At 57.7% G+C, this 19,946-nt stretch overlaps 2 protein-coding genes across 9 annotated transcripts; one reads left to right on the top strand and one right to left on the bottom strand.

The window, feature by feature from the left end:
* The first annotated feature begins 778 nt into the window (after positions 1-778).
* On the top strand, positions 779-15,357 carry ONECUT2 (one cut homeobox 2). Of its 5 annotated transcripts, none has more exons than XR_007901292.1 (3): positions 779-1,937; positions 8,256-10,161; positions 11,247-15,357. XR_007901292.1 is itself a non-coding variant. In XM_051774585.1 (3 exons), exons 1-3 carry the CDS (start codon positions 836-838, stop codon positions 8,540-8,542), a joined length of 1,317 nt encoding a protein of 438 aa, XP_051630545.1. In that variant the 3' UTR covers positions 8,543-15,357. The 5 variants fall into 5 exon arrangements, 2 of the variants coding, with proteins under 2 accessions (XP_051630544.1, XP_051630545.1); XR_007901291.1 differs by having other exon boundaries at positions 8,256-10,400; positions 10,483-15,357; XR_007901290.1 differs by having other exon boundaries at positions 8,256-10,457; positions 10,499-15,357.
* Positions 15,358-15,545: 188 nt separating this feature from the next.
* Positions 15,546-19,887, bottom strand: LOC127464307 (uncharacterized). 4 transcript variants are annotated; one of them, XM_051774588.1, is made up of 4 exons: positions 18,368-19,887; positions 18,309-18,329; positions 18,068-18,234; positions 15,546-18,012 (listed from the first exon to the last, which is right to left on the bottom strand). In XM_051774588.1, exons 1-4 carry the CDS (start codon positions 18,866-18,868, stop codon positions 17,769-17,771), a joined length of 933 nt encoding a protein of 310 aa, XP_051630548.1. In that variant the 5' UTR covers positions 18,869-19,887; the 3' UTR covers positions 15,546-17,768. The 4 variants fall into 4 exon arrangements, with proteins under 4 accessions (XP_051630548.1, XP_051630547.1, XP_051630549.1 ...); XM_051774587.1 differs by having other exon boundaries at positions 18,068-18,196; positions 18,309-19,887; XM_051774589.1 differs by having other exon boundaries at positions 15,546-17,993; positions 18,068-18,196; positions 18,309-19,887.
* Positions 19,888-19,946: the final 59 nt, after the last annotated feature.

Genomic DNA, 19,946 nt, shown 5'->3' with positions numbered 1-19,946 from the left:
TCCCTGTCCCGCTGTGCCAACCCCACGTGCCCTACGGAGCTGAGCCCTGCCCCTGCCAGCCCCGGGGGCTCAGGGGCATCCTGGAGAACCGGCCCTTCCTCGGGGAGCGGGGAGACACGTCCGCCCGTGTGTGCGCGGCGAGCGGGACCCCCCGGCCGTGTGTCAGCAGGGCACGTGGGCCCGCGCCGGTCCCGGGGTGATGCGCGGCCGTCGCGCTGTCACCGAGCCCGTTGCTGCCACAATAACCGGTAGCCAATAGCAGCGATCAGCACCGGGGCTGCGGATCTGGGCGATGCGGGACCGGGGCTGCGGGGCGCGGGGCTATGTGCCGGGAGGAGCCGCGGTGCCGGTGCCGGTGCCGGTGCCGGTGCCGGTGCCGGTGCCGGTGCCGGTGCCGGTGCCCCGCCGGGGCGCTCCCGGTGCCGCCCGCGCCGCCACAAAGGGGCCGCGCAGCTTTAAGGGCCGCGCGGGGCCCGCCGCGAGGCCCCGCCCCCCCCGGGCCGCCCCGCGCGCCCATTGGCCTTCCCTTCCCGCGGCCCCGCCCCCCGCTGCCCCGCCCCGCCCCCTCGGTGCGCGCCGGCCCGGCCCCGGGGCGCGGCCGGGGCGGGGCGGCCCGAGCAGCGCCCGCCGCCCGCAGACGGCGGCGGCGGCGGCGAGGCGAGGACATGGCGCGGGGCCGGCGCGGCGGGCCCGGCTGAGCCGCCGCTGCTGCTGCCCGCGGGGGGCCGGCGGGGCGCGGGCGGCCCCGGGCCGCGGCGGCCGCCGCCCCGATGAGCGGATGAGGAGCGGGCGCGGCGGCCGGCGGTGCCTGGGCGGGGAGCCGGGTGCGTGCGCCATGAACCCCGAGTTGGCGATGGAGCCGCTGGGCAGCCTGCACGGGGCGGCGGGGCACGAGCCGGAGCTGATGGGCAGCCCCAGCCCGCACCACGGCGGCCGCGGCGCGGGGCCGCTCCGGGTACCGCCCCCGCCGCCGCCGCCGCCGCCGCCGCCGCCGCCGCCGCCGCACCAGGAGCTGCCCCCCGCCGCCCGGCCCGCCATGGTGCCCAGCATGGCCTCGCTGCTGGACGGCGCCGCCGAGTACCGGCCCGAGCTGTCCATCCCGCTGCACCACGCCATGAGCGTGCCCTGCGAGGCCTCGCCGCCCGGCATGGGCATGAGCGGCACCTACACCACGCTGACGCCGCTCCAGCCCCTGCCGCCCATCTCCGCCGTCTCCGACAAGTTCCACCACCCGCACGCCCACCCGCACGCCCACCACCACCACCACCACCACCACCAGCGCCTGCCGAGCGGCGCCGGCGGCGGCTTCGCGCTGATGCGGGACGAGCGCGGGCTGCCGGCCGTGAACAGCCTGTACGGGCCCTACAAGGAGGTGCCGGCCGTGGGGCAGAGCCTCTCGCCGCTGGGCAACGGGCTGGGCCCGCTGCCGGGCGCCCAGCAGGGCCTGCACGGCTACGGCCCGCCGGGCCCCGACAAGATGCTGAGCCCCAACTTCGAGGCGCACGCGGCGATGCTGGCGCGGGGGGAGCAGCCGCTGCCCCGCGGGCTCGGGACGCCCCCGGCCATGCTGCCGCCGCTGAACGGCGCGCACCACCCCGCGCCCCCCGGCCCGCCGCCCCCGCACGGCCCCGCGCTGCCCCCCGGCCGCGACCGCCCGCCCCCCGCCAACGGCCCGCAGGGCAGCGGCGCGGGGCAGCTGGAGGAGATCAACACCAAGGAGGTGGCACAAAGGATCACGGCGGAGCTGAAGCGCTACAGCATCCCCCAGGCCATCTTCGCCCAGCGGGTGCTGTGCCGCTCCCAGGGGACCCTCTCGGACTTGCTGCGGAACCCCAAGCCTTGGAGTAAACTCAAGTCCGGCCGGGAGACGTTCCGCAGGATGTGGAAGTGGCTGCAGGAGCCGGAGTTCCAGAGGATGTCGGCCCTGCGGCTCGCAGGTAGGTGCGGGGAACGGAGCGCGACCCTCCCAGCCCAGCGCCGCCCGGACGGCCCCGCAGCGCCGGCCCCGGCCCGGCCGCGTCCCCGCTCCGCCGTGACCCCGGGGCTGTGCGGGCCCGGCCCGTCCCCCCTCCCGCAGCGCCGGCCCCGTGCGGAGCCGTGCGGGGCTCGGGGCCGGCGAAGGGACAGCTCCGCTGCCGGCGCCGCTCTCCAGGGCCCGGTGCTGAAGGTGCGCTCTCCGCCAGCATCCCTCCTGCCGCTCCCAGCGCCGCGGGGCAGGCCGGGCGGGGGACCCGCGTCCCGGGGCAGGCGGGGCCGCGAGCAGGGGGGCCGGCCCCGCGTGTGCCCCGCACATCATCCCGCACATCACCCCGCACATCCCGGCCCGGCCGCATTGTCCGCGGCGGCCGCGCGGGCTCCCCCTGGCGCGGGCACGGGGAGGCGCAGCCCCCATTGTTCTGCGGGGCCGGGGGGGGCGGCGGGCAGGGACCCCCGGGACTGACCCCCGGAACTGACCCCCGGGACTGACCCCCGGGACTGACCCCCCCGGCAGCGCCCGCCCGGGGTAGGGCGGGGGAGGCGCGGGGAGCGCTGTCCGCTCAGCGCGGTGGGTGCCCGGGGGTGGCCGCCGCTCGCCCCCCGGTCGGCAGTTCCCCAGCGGGACCCGTGGATGTGGATGCACAGACGCGGGGGACAGAGCGCAGCGCGGGGAGGGTGCCGGGCCGGGGCTCGGGGCTGTTTGTGCCACCGAGCCCGTCCTTCTTTCCTTCCCATCGATGCCGAGCCGAGCGGATCGATCCCCGCGCGTTCGCGCTCCCCCGCGGGCGGGCGGCTGAGGGCAGCGGGCGCGGAGAGTCCCCGCACGCCGGGCAGCAGGGGCGGGATTCGGCGGAGCTGGGGGACGAGGAGCCGGGAAGGACGGATGGCCGAAATCCCCGCCCGACCCCTCGCCCGGAGCGCTGCGGGTTAAACACCCGCGGCCTGGGGTGGCCAGAAGCCAGGAGGGTGCTCGGGCTTTGCCCCGCTCCCGTCGGGAGAGGGATGCGGATCCCTCCTCGGCTCCAAGGAGGGACCTGCAGTCCCCGGGGGGCGGCTGCGACGGGAGCCTCAGGGGGGCAGAAGGGGTTTGGGGTTTTTCGGCGGGCACGCGGCGGTGTCGCCTTCGCCAACAAACGCGCATCCAGAGGGAAATCGATGCGGATAATGTTTGGAAGATTAAAAGAGCATTAATGTTGGCAACGGGAGCATCAACGCGCGGACCCAGTTTTCATTGATCTGGAACCTGAGCCGGCTCGTTTCCAGTAACGCTGCTGGTGCTTTTCCTTCCCAGCACCGGGCCCGGGTGGGGGTTCCCCGTGGAGCCCTACGGAGAGGGCAGAAAATCAGGAACCGCGGCTACACGCGGAGTTTTGTGCCTGTATCGTTCCGGATCTCCCCTTTCCCAGTCCCCCCGAATGCCTTTGCATCCAGGAGCAAAGTCTGCAGAGAGCCCGGGCGCTGAGTGGGCACGGATTCCCCGCGGAGTGGGAAAGACCTTTGCAAATTACCTTTCCCTTCAGGAAATCGATTATTTTAATTTCCCTTTATTACCACGTGTGAATAAGCGGCTCCGTTGCCTCGGCGCTTCCTTTACTCGCTTGCTTAAATCCCTCTGAGCACGGGGAAAAAGCCTGAAGTGTTTCAGACTTTTGAAAAACAAAACAAAAAAAAAAACCCTCACCAACTCTTTGCCCCGTCACTCCTGAAAATTTTTCCCAAATGGGACCAAAATCTGCTGTCCTCGGAGGGAAATCCCCCTGTCCCTGTGGGAGGTGGAGCAGAGGGGTGCGCTTAGCATTTCTTCTTATTACAGAAGATCACGTTGTTTATCCTGCTCTGTTCTGATCTAATTTAATCTTGTTATCTCTGCGCTCGGGGGTCTTTAAGACTCCCTCGCCGGGGGTTTCTGGGGCGGGAACGGGCGGTTCCGTGCGGCTTCGGAGCTCCGGGGGGCTCCCGGTTTGGGGTCCTGCTGCGGCTGCAGGCGGGGGAAGGGGTCGAGTGTCCCGCCGGGGCAGGGACGGGGGGCTCTGGGGGGGCTCTGACAAACGCGAAACAAATGTTCAGACCCGCCCGGGGGGGGAACGGCGGCACCGTCAGCACCACGGAGAGCGCAGGGGAGGGATGGAGGGATGGAGGGATGGAGGGCAGGGAGGAGGAGGTGCTGTGGACAGTGGGCCGCCCGTCCTCTCCGCCTCTTTGTGCCTCACCAGCACTCTGTGCCCTGCGTTTTCAGGCTCTGCGTCTGTAGCTACGGCTAAAAATTAAGTCCCAGCAACATCTGTATCAAGCCTGTTATCTATCTCTATATATACATCTATATACAAAAGTATTTCTTAGTGCTGGACTAAATGTACAGGTACCTAAAGGTTCTTTGAAAGGTGCTTAGTGGCTTGAAATATGGGTGCTCCCTTTGGCTATAGATTAGTGGTTGTGTCTGAGCAATCCATGCAGTAAATTGCGGTGCCGGGTGATTAATTAGATTTCCCACGTAGAGACTTTCCCAAAATAATATCCTGGCCCAGCTTTTTTTTTTTTTTGTTGGTTCCACATCGTTTCTGGAAGCGTTTCTGCCCTGCAGAAACTCGAATCCTGTTTTTGTGCTTTACCAGTGTCTCGATTATTGGATAAAGTTAAATCTGGGCGCATCTGTCATTAAATGCACTTCAGTATTTTTTCCCCTCTCCTTTGTTAAACAAAACCCAATGAACTGATCACCATGTCTTACTCATTCTGAAGCTGTCCTTCGCTATTTCCTTAAAAGATTTTTTTTTCCCCCCCAGCATCTTGTTTTTTCCTGCATCTCTTGCCTGTCACCACTGGAACCGAAATATCCCAAACTCAAATATTCCTCTGAAGACAAAAACCTCCACCTTTCATTTGTGGAGAGGAATGCATTTTTGCCCAAAGGATTATTTTCCAGTGGCTGGTGCTGGCTCTTCCCTGGCTCTTGGGAGGGGCGTTTTGGCTCAGCCCTGTGGCCCCAGGTGCTCCTCCTCGGCGCTCCTCCCCGGTGTTATCCACAAAATCTTGTCCTGGATGTTCCTGCCGTGTGCCAGCTGCGAGGGGCTGCTCCTTCCCTCCCAATTAGACGTGGCTGGGGGATGAGAAGCTTCCTGCAGGAACCTGTTCCAAGGCTCCGAGGGCTGAAGGCAGCAGAGCCCTCTCATCAGAGCAGCTCCCCCGTCGCTGCCTTCAGAGCGAACCCGGGCTCTGCAGGGCCACAGAGGATGGAGCTCAGAGGCAAAGCAGGGCTGCAGAGCGCTGCAGACATCACTGGTCCTGAGGGGAATCTCCGGGGATGGGGATTTCCCAGCCTAGCCAGGGCTTACAGGTACAAAAAAAATCCTTAATGGCTCGCCTTAATCTCACTTTTTGTCTTTTAAATCCTTGGCTTCTCATCTTATCCCCACTAGACACAGCAAAAGGGAAGGCTCCCCTCCCTCTGAAGGCAGGCTGTTTGTATTTAAGGCTCCCATCTTGTCTCCTGCCTTCCCTGGAAAAAGCCCATCCTACTGGGGCGATGAATATGCAGGGAAAGCTTATTCAGAAAATACATCTCTTTTTTCCAAGCTAAAAGATTTCGTATCCAGCTCTATCCATCTTGCAGGCTTTTGCATAAAAGGCTTCTCTGATTTACAGAGGGCTTTTGCAGGCAGAAATCATACCAAATAGACTGATCTCAGATGGGTTGGGTGATAAGATCAGCCAGACAACTCGCTGATGGCAGATAGAAATGCAATCAAAAAGAGACACTGGAGTGTTTTGGGGTTGTTTGGGGGTTTTTGAGCTATAAAATCCAACTGCTCCATTGTGGAAGAAGGGACTCAAACCGCTGGTAAAGGCTGCACAAAGGAATTATTAGACAAGCCCACGGAGGCTGGCAGGTTCCCAAAACACAAATTGTCTCCGAGCCCAAAATATCTCTCAGTGAGAGGGAACATATTTATGAGCAGCGGTGATTTTCCAGCAGTTCTCATCCCCCCCTAATGGGCACCGGGGCAGGGCCCTGTGCCCAGGCATTAAGCTTTGGCAAGGGGCAGGAAATCTGCCTCCTGGAGCTTCCACACACCTGCTTCTCCCCGTGCCCACCCCGACAATGTGATTATTTGCATCTTCATTCCGATTGTTCCTTGTTCCATAATGATTTTGTACACAGTGGAGTACTTAACCTAATTTGTATTGATCCCAATCACTCTCCTTCGTGCATACTTAATTCAGAGAGGTAATCAAATTGATTTCTGAGGCCCAGTTTTTAAGAGATTGTAGCAACAGGGATATATACGGGGGGGGGGGGGTTGCTTTAAGTGAATCACAGCCAAAGAAAAACATTTCAAATCCTTGGGAAACGTTTGGATGGTCATTTCATTGTGCTCAGTGTTAGCAGGGTAATTACATTTCCCCCACACGGAGTTGTCTCCGAAATGGAATGGAGGAGCAGCTTTATTTCCATCAGGCAGATAACTGGGTTTAAGTGGCTCGGCACCCCCGTGGAACCACAGACGGGGGATCAATAGTCACAGCTTATCCTCAGGAGCCGTGGGGAGAGGACTTGCTGCTGGATTAAGGGAATATTGCTCTCTGCTTGGCTCCTGCTTAACACCTGCTCTTTCCAAGCCACTTTTGCCCGAGGAGTAAAAACATCCTGAACCAGAAAGTCCCGGGAGCTGTTTTGTTGCCATGTCCAGTATCCCGGCCCCGCAAGTGGCTCCCCTTCTCCCTGCCTCATTGCCAGGGCCCCTAGGTATTTTTCAGGATTTCTGGCTGTTTGGAATGCATGGGGCTGGCTAAGTTCCTCTCTTCTGGGGAAGAAGATGGAAAATCAGAGTTCTCGTGGCAGAAAAGCAGGGAAATGAACCATGAGTAGGAATAGTGAGTGTAGTGATGCTCAGGGTGTCACCCTCCACCCTTAAAACCTTCCTCTTTCTTCCTGGAAAACCTCCTGATTTTATGAGAGTGCTCCCCCCGTTTTTCTCTGCCCAGGCTCAGCATTCACCTTCCTGGGGCCTTCTCGAGAGCAAACCCAACAGTTCAAGGCAAGTATTTACTGAATGCCTCGAAAAGCACATCCCTCTGCATTATTTATGGCCAGCTACCAATAACTGTAAAACACAGAGCATCTCTGGACATAAATTAGTGATGGTAGGAAACACTCCACTCGGCCCAGTGTCCCGGAACCTTTTAGAAGCTGCAGCAAAGCTGCCGGTGCTGGGGACATCCATCCCCACGTGGATGCTGGACACATGGCAAAGGAAACCCAGCCTCAGATCTGCTTTTGCAGCTCAGACAGGCAGCAGGACGTTAGAGGAGCAGTCAGAGAGCCCACATTCCTGCCTCCTGATGCCTTTGGGCTGATGAGCTCTGGAGACCCGACTCTGGCCACTGGGACACCTCCAGAGTGTCCAGGCAGGAGCATCCCTGCTGCTCCCTGTTCCCACAGCTCCCAGTTGGAGTCCCTGTGCCTGCCCAGCTCCGGCCCGACTTTGGGTTAATCACAGACATTTCCACTGTCTGAGTCCTACCTCTGGGCCGGGTTCATCTCACATTCCAGGCCTGCAGAATTATTTAACAGGCCTGCTTCGAGCCTGCCCCCTTACCAATTCTCCGGGCCCGTTTTGTGCCGGCGCGTTCCCCGACCATGTCAACATATGGATTTTCTCCCCGTGCCCGGCGCAGACGGCCCTGGCAGGGCTATTTTTAAGTGTGTGTGGTATTGCTTTCAGCACTGGCTGTTCTCCCTCTGCTAATAAATACAGGGAGCTATTAATAGGGAGGGTTTTAGGAGCCATTAGCGGCGCTCGGCGCAGCCATGGGCCGGCACTGCCGCCCTGCCCGACCTGAGCTCTCGCCAGGCTTCACCCCTGGGGGATACCCCGGGAAGGGGGACAGGAGGTGGGAACAGTGGGAACAGTGCCCTGGTGACACTGCAGAAGGGAAGGACCAAGGGGAGGTGGTGCCAGAGCCCCACCCTGGAAGGCTGAGCTGGGCCGTGGCAGTTTGTGCTGGCAGAGGGGGGTTTGCCCTTGGTGGTCACCCAAAGCTTTGAGCAGGGTTTGCTTTGGGGTGTTTAAAGGGATAAAACTCACGTGGCAAGTGTCATTCCTGGCTGCTGGGAGGTTTTTGGGATGGGAGTGCAAGTGCAGCCCCCTGGATCTCCCCGGGAGCCCTCAGATCCCCCGTGCCAGAGCAGTGCCGGCTCAGCCGGTGTCACAGCCACCGGGTGGGTCTGCGGGCCCCACCCTGACACTTTCTCTCTGTCTCTGCCCCCCCCTTCCCAGCCTGCAAACGCAAAGAGCAAGAGCCCAGCAAAGAGCGGAACAACTCCCAGAAGAAATCCCGCCTGGTGTTCACGGACCTGCAGCGCCGGACGCTCTTCGCCATCTTCAAGGAGAACAAGCGCCCCTCCAAGGAAATGCAGATCACCATCTCCCAGCAGCTGGGCCTGGAGCTCACCACCGTCAGCAACTTCTTCATGAACGCCCGCCGGCGCAGCCTGGAGAAGTGGCAGGATGACCTGAGCTCCGGGGGCTCCTCCTCGGCCCCCGGCAGCTGCCCCAAGGCCTGAGGGGCACGGCCGGCGCGGCGCGGCGCGGCAGAGAGAGCGGCTTGGCTTCCCGCGGGGCCCTCCACCGGTGACTTCTAAAGCACAATCCTCCCACCACCACCCCAGCCCAGCCGTCCCCGAGGGCGATCCTACGGCTCCCCGGCGGTCCCAGCAGGCGCCGGTTCCACGTCCACCTTTCCCCGGTCAACGCAAAGCTCAGGACGGGCGAGGCAGGTCTGAAAGGCGGGGCAGCCGTTCCCGAGGCGAGTTTCTCCTGAGCCCGGGTCCTCCCCGGCCGGCGGGAGCTCCCGATCCGGTGCCTGCCGTGTGCTGGCCACACCGCCCCGCCAGAACGGAGCACAAAGCCCGGCACCAAAGAACCCCGGATCCCGGGTTTGAACTCAGGCGTGGTTTTCGTTGAGCGTTTTTCGAGGAGAAAAAGAAAGATCGAATTTTAAGTTTTCCTTAGTTTTAACTCAATCAGCTTGTTCTTGGATCAAAGCAATTCAGTTCCCTCGAGCTCAGAGTATCAAGCACAAAGCCGTAGCTACAGCCCTGGGCTCCCCGGGGCCGTGCCGGCTGCGGCCTGACATCCCGGGAACGCCGCAGGAGCCCCAAGCACAGCTGGCAGCTCCTCCCAAGGTCTGTGTTTGCACCTCAGGCACACTCAGGAGGTCGATGGAACTGCTACAGTACGCGGAGCGAACACATTTCCAAAGATCTGGATTTTTTTTTAGGTCATTCTTACACCCTTTTTGGTTTCCCGGAATCTGGTTTCTCCTCGGCAACGTCCTGGTTACCGAAACCTTTTTAGCGTTCCAGGCATTTCTGTTCAGTTTTTTTTTTGGTATTTTATGGTACTTTCAAGCAGGAAAAGAAAACCAGGAACGAGCCCTCCGGACGCCACCGACCGTTTCAGACGTGCCGCATCGACCCCCCACCGCATCCCCCCCCAATTCCTTTTCCCCGCCCGCCGCCCGAGCCGGCGGGAACACAGCACACCAAAGAGACAGGATTCCTGCAAGCCAAAGATGTTTCTGACCCGCCATTTCTCCTCGCCATGGCCGGTGCGGGTGGTCGGGCGGCGCCGGGGAGGCCCCCCGAGCTCCGAGCGCCGCGAGCGGTGACCGAGCGCGGCCGCGGCTCTCGAAGAGACACTTGAGAACTTTTTTTTATGTGCTACTTAATCGAAACCAAAGAAACGTTTTTTCTGCACCTACTTCTTCTGCAACGAACTGTTCCACGGAAAGATAAAGTAAAAATTAAAAAAAAAAAAATAACAAAAAAAAAATAAAAACCAACAGCAAGGAAGCGCGTCAGGAAGCAAACGAGTCCCACACTGTGTTTTACAGACACCTCGGACGTTTTCGGAAGCAGATCTCAAAGAAAGGGTTGACCAAGAACGAGAACAAAGCAAAGCCAGTACAATTGCTGCTTCATTTGACAACTCCAGTCATCCCAAAGTTGAAGATTGTCTTTAATTTGTGCCTATGCAGTTTTTTTCAAAAAGAACAAGGAACAGAGCAACCAAAACCTCAACAGCTACAATACCAAAGATGAGGATTCTCACAACTTGTGTTTCAGTTTGTTTTCTCCTCTTGCACGACTAATGCAACACAACCCCACTGGTCTCTGGACAGGTAACACTTCTGAGTCTTTGTGCAACCCAAGGGGTGGGTTTATTTGTTCCCCCTGTCTCTGCCCCACACGACTCCGAGTGCAAGATGTTGGGATACTACGCTGGTACGTCTCCTCCCTGCAGGAGAAACCTGTGGGGTGGGGGTGACCTGTGTGTCGGCCTCCTTTGTGTGTCCAGAGCTGTGAACAGCCCCCCTCCTGTACCTGACAGCAGCTGAGAACCCTCCACCCTTCCACAAGGGTTCATCCCCACCCAGGTGTCCATCCAACCAGCCCCTCCATGTGCATCCCCACCCAGGTGTCCATCAAACTATCCCCTCCAGGTGCATCCCCACCCAGGTGTCCATCCAACCAGCCCCTCCACGTGCATTCTGAGCACGGCACTGCCCTCAGGGGAGGTGTCTCACGCTGGCAGTGTCCCCCCACAGTCTGCAGCGGTGCCAGGTGTCCGTCCCTTCCCTCCTGGGGAGGGATGCCAGTCCCAGTGCCCGTTTCCCACCTTCCCTTCCTGCAGCTGCAAGGCAGGGAACGAGCCCAAGTCACCCTCTGAGCGTGTGCTGGACATTTCAGCAGAGGGACACCTCCCCTGGGGGCTTTTTATTCCTGCCCAGAGTTCCTCCCAACGCCCTAACAAAGGCAATCTGGGTCAGTTACAAATCTATTTACAAATTTCTTTTGCCATTATTTACAAATTCCTCCTCAGTGCGATCACAAACTGTGACAGTGTTTGTTTAGGGCTGGGTAACAAACAGCACCACGAGGCTCCTCTGGGCTGGGCAACAATCACAGACCGTTTTCATCCACAAATCCTGCTGCATTTTTTTATCCCTGCCCCTCTCGTGGCCCCTCCTGTGACATCTCCCATCTCACCGCCCCCCTCCTGGCTTTTATGTAGCAGCTCCCTCAGAGGAGGGGCGTTGGAACCCCGGACTGTGGGGGGAGATCCCCGTGTGGGTGAGCAGAGTACGTGCCCTATTCTGCCCGAATCCCGACTCCAGCAGCCAAATCCCGACTCTGTGCCCTACATTTATGAACCTATAGAGCTGGGTAATGTAACTTGTTGCTTTATTTAGTCTGCCACCAAAAGACTGGTGTGCACAGAGAGTATCCCAGCATCTCCCGGACCGGGAACTCGGAGTTACAGCCGGGATGAATTCAACTTTCCAGAAACCCTGGATATCGCTTTAACTGGAACAAGGAATGTGCTCGATGACTTCGGTTGAATAGCTTTATTCTGGAGCTCTCTGCCCTACAGCTGAACCCAAAGACCTGAGAAGGACCCAACCAGCAAACCTCGCTCCCCCCTGCCCCAGGGAAGGGGGATCCCAGCCCCGCAGGAGGGAAGGGGGATCTCCCCTCCCCAAGGAAGACACGGTAACAACACAAGCTGGCTTCGGACACAGCCGGTGCTTTCCTTGCTTGTCACAGTTCCTGAGTACTTTTAAGACGTGGGGAAACTTTCTACTCGGCCTCCTTTGTATTTAATAAGGGGAATTTTTATTGGTTAGATTTTTTTAAAAAGGCAAAGCTTAAAATGGTTTTATTTTTGGGTTTTTTTTTCCCAGACACCTGTGGGTTTTGACCCGCTATAGTATCTATCAATAATATAATTTATTTGATTTAGTCTTAGGGCAGGTCCTGAGATCTCTGTTCAGTCTGAGTTGCATCTGAGCTTTTCAACTCAGTGGGAGCTTTGCCCAAGTGCAGACTGCAGGGTCAGGCTCCCACGTTAGCTATTTGCAACTATTTAATTCGCTCCTTTATGAACTCATTTGGGATTAATTTTGCTTATTTGTCCATCTGACTGTTGCAGCGCATCAGAGATGCGAAGCCTGTCAGTAAATCCACTGAAGAGTTGGTGTTGCTCCCTAGAGCAGCCAGGTTCTGCTGGACAGGGAAAAACAACTCATTCCAGGAAGCAGGAGTCCAGCTTTAATTCCCTCTTTTAATTAATTTTACTTGTTTGAGTGTCAAAGTTTAAGTTATTTAAGTTAATCCGATTGGAAAGGGCGACGTACCTTTATTATGGCACATGAAGCCTTCGTGATATAACTAATTTATTTAACTTATTCCTTTAACTTATTCATCCCCGCCCCAGGATGCCCCTGTAGAGTTTTTTATTTTTTGATTTAGAATTACCTCTGAAGCACTACAGCTGATCTCCTGTAAGAGCAGCAGAGCCAACTTGGAGGACAAGCAATGAATACTCAAACCTGAAACTGTGTGTTCGGAAAAACAGTTTAAAAAAAAAAAAAAGAAAAAAAAAGACACTGGGATACTTTTTGCCTGAACTTTGTGGCTTCTTAAAGCTTAAGCTGGGGGTAAAATAATCCATGCCAAGCAAAAAGAGAGAAACCCTTAAACTAGCTGCTTCCAAGAATGAACTTCTGTGTGTGGAAAAAAAAAAAAGAGAAAAAAGGGAAAAAAAAAAAGGAAAAAAGAAAAAAAACAAACCACAGAAAAAAAAACCTTTGTATTTCTAGTGAGAACCAAAGAGGCTACCTCACTGACTTTTCCATTTGTAATTTTAATCGTGTTGATGATACCAAAGATACCAAAGATTTCTTTCTCTGTGCGGTCTGCATCCTGCTCGTGCTCTCTGACAGCTCCCCCACCGCTCTCCCCCGCCCTCGGTGACGTTCGGCTGAGCCCAGATTCCCAAAGAAACGCTTCCCTGGGAGCTGCCCGCTCTGGCGACTGCCCTTTGCTGTGTTCCCTCTGCCTTCCTGCCAGCCCAGGCGTTCAGAGTTGTGCTGCCCTGGGGGCGAATCCAGGCTGTGCCCACGGGCTGCTCTGGGGGCACCGTGCCCTCCACGAGGACCTGGCCCAGGGGCTGCTCCCTCCTCCTCACCTCTGCTTGCTGTTTACAATGGCAGTTTTCACATAAAACTCAATTCATTACTTTTCTCGAGCTAGCAATGAGGCTGAGGCTCCATTAAGCTCCGTTAGCCCCACGTTCCCGAGCGATTATTCCCAGGCTGGTCGGGGAATTAGCGGTGCCCTTTGGCACCCGGGGCTGGCAGCCTGGTTTGTGCCACTGGAACCAATCCCCCCACTGCTCTGTGCCCCTGGGCTTCCCCCCAGAGCCCAGCCCGGGCTGCGGGGCCTTTCCCTAAGGGATGTGCCTGAGCCATGCCCTTGGATTCGCAGAGGTTACCGCCCCGCTTTGATTGAGCACTGCCTTTTATTTCGGGCTTCTTTTGGGCTTTAGGTTGGAAGCGGTGGGACGTGACAAGTGTGCTTTTCTCTCTCCCTCTCTCCCTCCCTCTCCGTGTCCCTTCGCCACAAAGCTATAATAATTCTCAGGATGCCTTCGGGGCGGGGGGAGCCGCCGTTCCCGGTGCCCTCGGACACAGCCCGTCCCCAGGGCTGGTCCCGCGGCCCCCGCCAGGCTCAGCCCCGCTCGCAGAGCGCCGTTACCACGGGACGAGTGCCTTGCTTGAACCAAAGCAACCGTGTGGTTTTTGCCAGTCTAGAAACCTCTCTTTCGTGCTTTTATTTTTTTTTTTCGCTTTTTTATCCTTCTTCCTGTGAATACCTCAGCTTAACTGGGCCGCCGGATCGTACCGGGTGGGCTTTGTACTGTGGTGCTTTGCAACGCAGCCCTGCAAAGAACAGACTCCTGAAAATACCAAAGGCTCTCCTCCTCCTCCCTCTCCCCTCTCTCTCTCTCTCTTTTAATCTCTCTCTGAATCTCTCTCTCCACGGTTCCAAAGCTTTATTACAACCCGGGCACGTTGGCAAGGCAGACCGTGCAATCCCTCGCCGAGTTGTCTCCGATATACCTCATAGAGAGTAGCTGTTTAGAGTTATTAACGTTATTATAGCGTATACGTAAGGAATTACTCACTGTTTCTTTTTTTTGGTAACTGTGATTTAACAAAAAAAAAAAAAAAACAAACAAAAAAAAAAAAAAAAAAGAGAAGAAAAAAGCTTTCTACGTTTTAGGTTGTGCTTTTGTACTTAGACGCTTAAAAATGTACGTCGAGTCTTTCTTCCCCGTGGGTTTTTCTTTTGTTGTTATGGATCGGGGGGGGGAAAAGTTGCAGAACGAGCCCAAAGTTTACAGTTTCATATTTTGCTGAAGAAACAATCTGTGTTCATTTGCTCTGTCGGGGGGGGGGGGGGAGGGGAATAAAAAAAAGGAAAAAAAAGAAAAACGAGTTAAAAAAAAAAAAAAAGGATTATTTTCTACATTTGTGCTACTTGGTCTGAAGAGCTGATTGTCCTGTGTGACGGTGTCGTATTATAATTATAATTATAATTAGCAACTGCCAATCAGCGCTGCCATGTTTATGCATGAGGCAAACCCTTAGCAGTGTGATGCATCGTGGTTCTTAATGGCAACTTCTTCCTTTGGGTTTGAGGTCTTTCCGTTGATGGTATTTATTTATGCATGGAGCCTGTTACAGTTGTGTTTGCATTGGCCCCGGGAAAACACGCCCCGTGGGGGGGGTCAGTACTGCTCCTCACTCAGCCCCTCGGGGTCAGAGGGGTTTGCCAAGGTGCTTCACACCCCTTTGGGTTGTGTTTTCCCTCCGGGTCCAGCTCCCGGGTCCCCCTGGCCATAAAGCCAAAGCAACTGCCCCCTGCACTTCACCCCGCGTGGAAGAGCGTGGCCTGGGGAGGGGGAGAGCCACGGCCTTCTGAGGAGGCATCTGAGCCCGGCAGCAGAGTGTTTATATCGTCTGTCATTGAGGGTACGTTAGAGATGTGCTTTCATTAGTGCAAAGAGACATTTTTTTTCCCTTTGGCCTTACTGGGTAGGTCGTGGTGGTTAATGAAAGCCGTGTGATACAGCCGGGGTTATTTTCCCTCCCTTATTTCTCTGCCAAAGACAGTCGGGGCTACGGGAGCTTTGAGCAGGGGGGTTTTGTGTCAGACAGTTGATGATTGTAGGAGAAAATCTCCCACCACTCCTCACCCCCAGGGAAAAGCCACACCTGCATTTCTCAGTCCCAAAGGCAACAAGGGGTATGTGAGGCCGTGGCGGGGGGCACAAGAGCTCCCGCCGGCCGCCAGGGCACCTGGGGTATGAAATTTAAGGTCTATTTTATTATGTCCTTTTCTGTCCTTCTTTTTTAACTCGGTGGAAGGTGGTACGCTGAACTGAGCGTCAGCTGAGTTTTTCAGACGAATAAAAGTAGCTAAAAGAGTGAATGTTATTTTATCATGAAAGGGTTTTTAACTCACTGGTTTGTGCCAATAGATGTCCTTTATCTCAATGACAAGTATTACATTGCTTTCAAAGTTTTATTTATAGCTATTGATGTAAAACCCACACACACATATTATTTGCCAAAGTTCAATAAAGGAGGAAAACAACACTTTTGCTTCCTTGTGCCATCAAAAGTCACTGTTTTTTTCCAGGGTTTTTTTTTTTCCACCACGGCCTGATCCCACACCATGGGGTGAGGTGGAGCCAAGCCTGGGCTCGGGCTGCTACTGCTCTCAGGGGTATGGAGGGGTGAGGAGAGCTGAGCACAGGACCCAGTGTAGGGCCACGTCCCAAAAATGCTGCCTGGGGTGGAGGGCCTGGCCAAGTGAGCAAAAAGTACTCGGGAAAAGATCTGATGTCAAAGGAGAAATCCCTTCATTCATTCACCCCAGCTCTGGGCAAGGCCGGTTTGTTTTGTCTCCTGCACTGGTGTCATCATAAGCGGATCAAAAGCAAAACAAAATGCACAAGGGAAAGCACTTTCCTGTGCTTCTCCTAAAAAAACAAACATGCGACCGACCCTTTCCTCCCCCAGCTCTCCCCAGCTCCATCCCTCTGCCCACCCGGAGCCAGGGGCAGGGGCAGGCAGGGGAGGGCACAGGCAGGACCCCAGACCCCCCCAGACCCCTCCACGTCCCATCCCCAGGGCAGCACTGCACGGTCCATTATCTGGGATCTACCCTTGGCACCGAAGTTTAACCTTGGGGTTAATAAACCCCCTGAAAAATTCGTTTTCACGCCCCTTCTCTCCGCGTCCCTCTCTCGCCCCCAGCCGGATTCTGCCGTTAATTAAATTTACGCTGCTTCATTTCCCTTTGCTGAGTGGCCAGGGGTGCAGATAAAGGCAGAGCTGCCTCCTCAGCACTTTGTGGCACAGAGCCCAGGCCGTGGCTCTTCCAGGCTCCTTTCCTCCAGGCACCCCCGGGGCTGAGCCCCCTTCCTAGGCAGGGCTCCAGCCTCCTCCAGGGCAGGGAGAGGAGCAGTGAGCCGCCGGGAAGGGGAAAATCACCGTCACACCAGAGAGAGAAAAGCAGTGACACCGAGACTAATGCAGCCGCGGCGGGTCATTTCCATTTCACTGGCGGGATCGTTCCCCGGGGAATGCGTTTTCCAGGCACTTAGCAGCGGGCACAGCTGGGAGAAGGAAAGGGGACCATTTCATTAAGCTGCCAAAAAGCTGACGGATGATCGGGGTGGGTGGCAGGGTTGCAGCTGGGCTGGGGTGCTGTACCAGCATCAGCTTGTCCCAGTGCCAGGCACTGGGCTCCGGGGCTGACTCTGTACCCAGGGGGAAAGGATCAACCTCCCTGTCCCCGCTGGAGCTCACTTCAGTGTCGCCTAACCAATTATCACGCAATTATTCCAGGCTAAAACGCGTTAAAACCCCTCCGATTGGTCACCAGCGACAAAAAAACCAAACCACCAAAGCAGCACGCCCATCACAGGGATGCAGGGACACCCCGGGGCAGCCAGGCTGGATGGTGTCCCTGCTCCCCAAAACCTTCCCCCGCATCGCAGGGCAGAGCAGCCCAGCCCTAAGGAGCAGGTGCCTCCTCCTCCTCCTCCTCCTCCTCCTCCTCTTCCTCCTCCTCCTCGGGCAGTGCCGGCAACGGCAGTGCATCCGTCAGGCTGAACTCGACAGTAATGATCTGCCGTGAGGGACCCGCAGGGAGCACAGCGCGGGTCCCTCCCGACTGCAGATGAAGTGCCGGCAGCTTTCCCGATCCCAGCGCTCCGCAGCGCCTGAAACCCCGCGGGAATTCCCTGGGAACAGAGCCTGCACACCCACACCGAGGGGGCAGGATGAGAGAAGGAGGTTTCTTTCGGGGGGGGAACAGCGGGAGCTTCTGCAGTATCGCTGAGATGTATTTTCAGCACGTGTGGGATGGAGGTGCTTGAAGAAAACAACCCCCGGGGACGGGCGGCACAGCGGGGTGGGATGGTCGGCAGAGAACAACCACTGTCGATGCCCCCCACCCCGAGAACAAGGCAAGGGCAGCTCCGGGAGCTGCCTTTGGCCTCCACACAAACCTCCGGCAGCAGCTCCGGGGGCCGGCTCAGAGAGGGATAATGGCAGGAAGCCATAAGATATTAACCCAGCAGATTAAAACAAACAAGACCACTTTGGGTCATGTTACACATCCCTTCCCTCCCCGGCTGACAGCAGAGAAATGCAAGGCAGTAAAAGACGATCGTAGCCCATAATGGCCCAATAACTCCGGGATAAAAGCGCCGGGGGAGTTGGACGTGAGGAGCCGCCCCAGCCCCGGAGCCGCTACGAGCATTATCCCTTAAGTGCTCGTTTAAGCTTCCTTGGAAGTGCCGCCTGCCCGCTGGAGAAATGCAATTAGGCCTCGATTGCGGGTGATGTTCACACGTTATGGATCATCCTTAAAAATGACAGCGAAAGAACTCTGCATTCCGCGTGACAGCTGCCTCTCCATCCTTCCAGGAGGAACACCAGCAACACACCCGCCCTGTTCCCACGGACACGGGCAGTGAGGGCAGGGACCTGTGTGCTGCTGGGCCACGGGCAGCGTCAGGGGCCAGCCCTGCCAGGGCACCAGAGGGCACACACCTTCCCAGAGGGCACAGACCTTCCCAGAGGGCACAGACCTTCCCAGAGGACACAGTCCTTCCCAGAGGGTACAGCCTTCCCAGAGGGCACAGCCTTTCCAGAGGGCACACACCTTCCCAGAGGGCACAGACCTTCCCAGAGGGCACAGACCTTTCCAGAGGGCACAGACCTTCCCAGAGAGCACAGCCCTTCCCAGAGGGCACAGGCTTCCCTGAGGGCACAGTCCTTCCAGGAGGGCACAGTCCTTCCAGGAGGGTACAGCCTTCCCAGAGGGTACAGCCTTCCCAGAGGGCACAGCCTTCCCAGAGGGCACAGCCCTTCCCAGAGGGCACAATCCTTCCAGAAGGGTACAGTCCTTCCCAGAGGGCACAGTCCTTCCCAGAGGGCACAGCCCTTCCCAGAGGGCACAGACCTTCCCAGAGGGCACAGACCTTCCCAGAGAGCACAGTCCTTCCCAGAGGGCACAGTCCTTCCAGGAGGGCACAGCCTTCCCAGAGGGCACAGTCCTTCCCAGAGGGCACGGGCCTTTCCAGAGGGCACGGGCCTTTCCAGAGGGTACACACCACATCACTCTCCCGCCAAAATTAACAGCAGCAAATGATCTCACACACCCCCCCCCCCCACGAATTCCGGACTCCTTGAGCAGGACGCTCCCTGTGCCCACACGAAGCGTGAGGCGCTTGCACGCCCAGCCATGTCCGCGAGCCCCGGCCCGCCCTGGAGCCGATCCCCCCTCTCCAGCCCTCGGCCGTACCTGCTCGGCAGTTCCCGGCTCCTCCGGATCCCACATCCCGGCGCTGTCTGGGGAGGCGCTGCTGTTCCTGAGGGCTGTGTCCAGGCTCGGTCCTGCTCTGCCCTCAGCTCTGCCCGTCCGGCTTCCCGAGGCGCCGGTGAGGGGACATTTCCCGCGCATTCCTGAGGGCGCCGGAGCCCCCCCCAGACCGGAGGAGGGAACGCCGCCCCTCAGCCCTCGGGGAAAAGGTGCTTTGCCGCGGGCAGGGACAACTCCCGCTGTCCCGGGGAGCTCCGGGCCCCGTCCAGCCCGGTCCCGACACCTCAGGGGTGAGGAAGGGCTTCCTTTCCCCCTCACGGCCCCGGGATCTCTCGGCCTTTGGGGCTGGGATGTCACGGGCGGCGCTCCCAGAGCGACCCCTCAGAGGTGAGGGGGATCAAAGGCCGCGGCTCCCGGAGCTGATCCCTCTCCAGACACACAGTCCACCGGAAAAGGACGCTGTCCAGCCAGGCAGGATTCAAATTAAATAATGCTGAGCACAAATTTAGCAGGAGAGGGAAAAAAAAGGGCAGGTTTTAGACCTGGTCCAAGTTTACAAATCCCTATGCTCCACGGGCAGAACTTGCTCCTGAGGGTTCGAAATGCTGAATTACAAATAAATCCCTTGCCCAAGGCACCCCGGGTTGTGCTGCTGGAGACAAGTACTTCCACACGGGATGAGAGACACAGCTCGGGAATTTGCTCACAGAAACACAGGGAGGAACGTGGCCAAGCGGGAGAGCAGGTGGAAAGTGAGCCCTTCAGAAGGAAGGAGGGAAGGAAAAGTGCTTCCATAATGTCAGACTCGAATATGACACTGCTAAAGCTCTGCCGTGCTCACACAGCCAGATCCCTGCTTGGAGGTAAAACAGAAAGCTGAGATTGCAGAGGAAAGGAAGGAAGGACCATCGCTGCTCTCCTCCCTTCTTCCCAGCCTCCATCCACCCCTGTCACAACTCGGTAACAAGAGCTCGCTAATGGATCAGCTTAAGTATCCAACAGCTCCAATCACTGCTCTAGAAAATAATCAATCAAGCACTTAATTTGTAACATCAGCAAGGAGCTGCCCAGAGACCACGGAATAAATTATCCAGCACAGGTGGGACCCGAACCAGGGCAAACCTCGGAGTCACCGTCTTCTCCAGCCTCTTTAGGGGGTGTAACTCACCCCAGCCTGACTCAGGGGTGCAGAGAGGACCCTAAACACCAGCATAAAGGG

This window comes from Manacus candei, unplaced genomic scaffold (assembly GCF_025592945.1).
Source record: "Manacus candei isolate 608988 ecotype Guabito, Panama unplaced genomic scaffold, ASM2559294v1 h1tg000209l, whole genome shotgun sequence".
NCBI lineage: Eukaryota > Metazoa > Chordata > Aves > Passeriformes > Pipridae > Manacus > Manacus candei.
The sequence above is the reverse complement of the archived record's forward strand: the minus strand, read 5'-3'. Positions and strand labels throughout refer to the sequence as shown.

Excerpts from the sequence above, each read along its gene's own strand:
- ONECUT2 (XM_051774584.1), top strand. The coding sequence starts at position 779 with ATGAGGAGCGGGCGCGGCGGCCGGCGGTGCCTGGGCGGGGAGCCGGGT. Across the intron at positions 1,938-8,255 it reads GTCGGCCCTGCGGCTCGCAG|CCTGCAAACGCAAAGAGCAA; the intron begins GTAGGTGCGGGG and ends CCCCCTTCCCAG.
- LOC127464307 (XM_051774587.1), bottom strand. The coding sequence starts at position 18,868 with ATGCGCGGGAAATGTCCCCTCACCGGCGCCTCGGGAAGCCGGACGGGC. Across the intron at positions 18,197-18,308 it reads ACTGTGCCCTCTGGGAAGGA|TGTGCCCTCCTGGAAGGACT; the intron begins CTGTACCCTTCT and ends TCCTGGAAGGAC. Across the intron at positions 18,013-18,067 it reads GGTCTGTGCCCTCTGGGAAG|GACTGTGTCCTCTGGGAAGG; the intron begins GTGTGTGCCCTC and ends CCCTCTGGGAAG.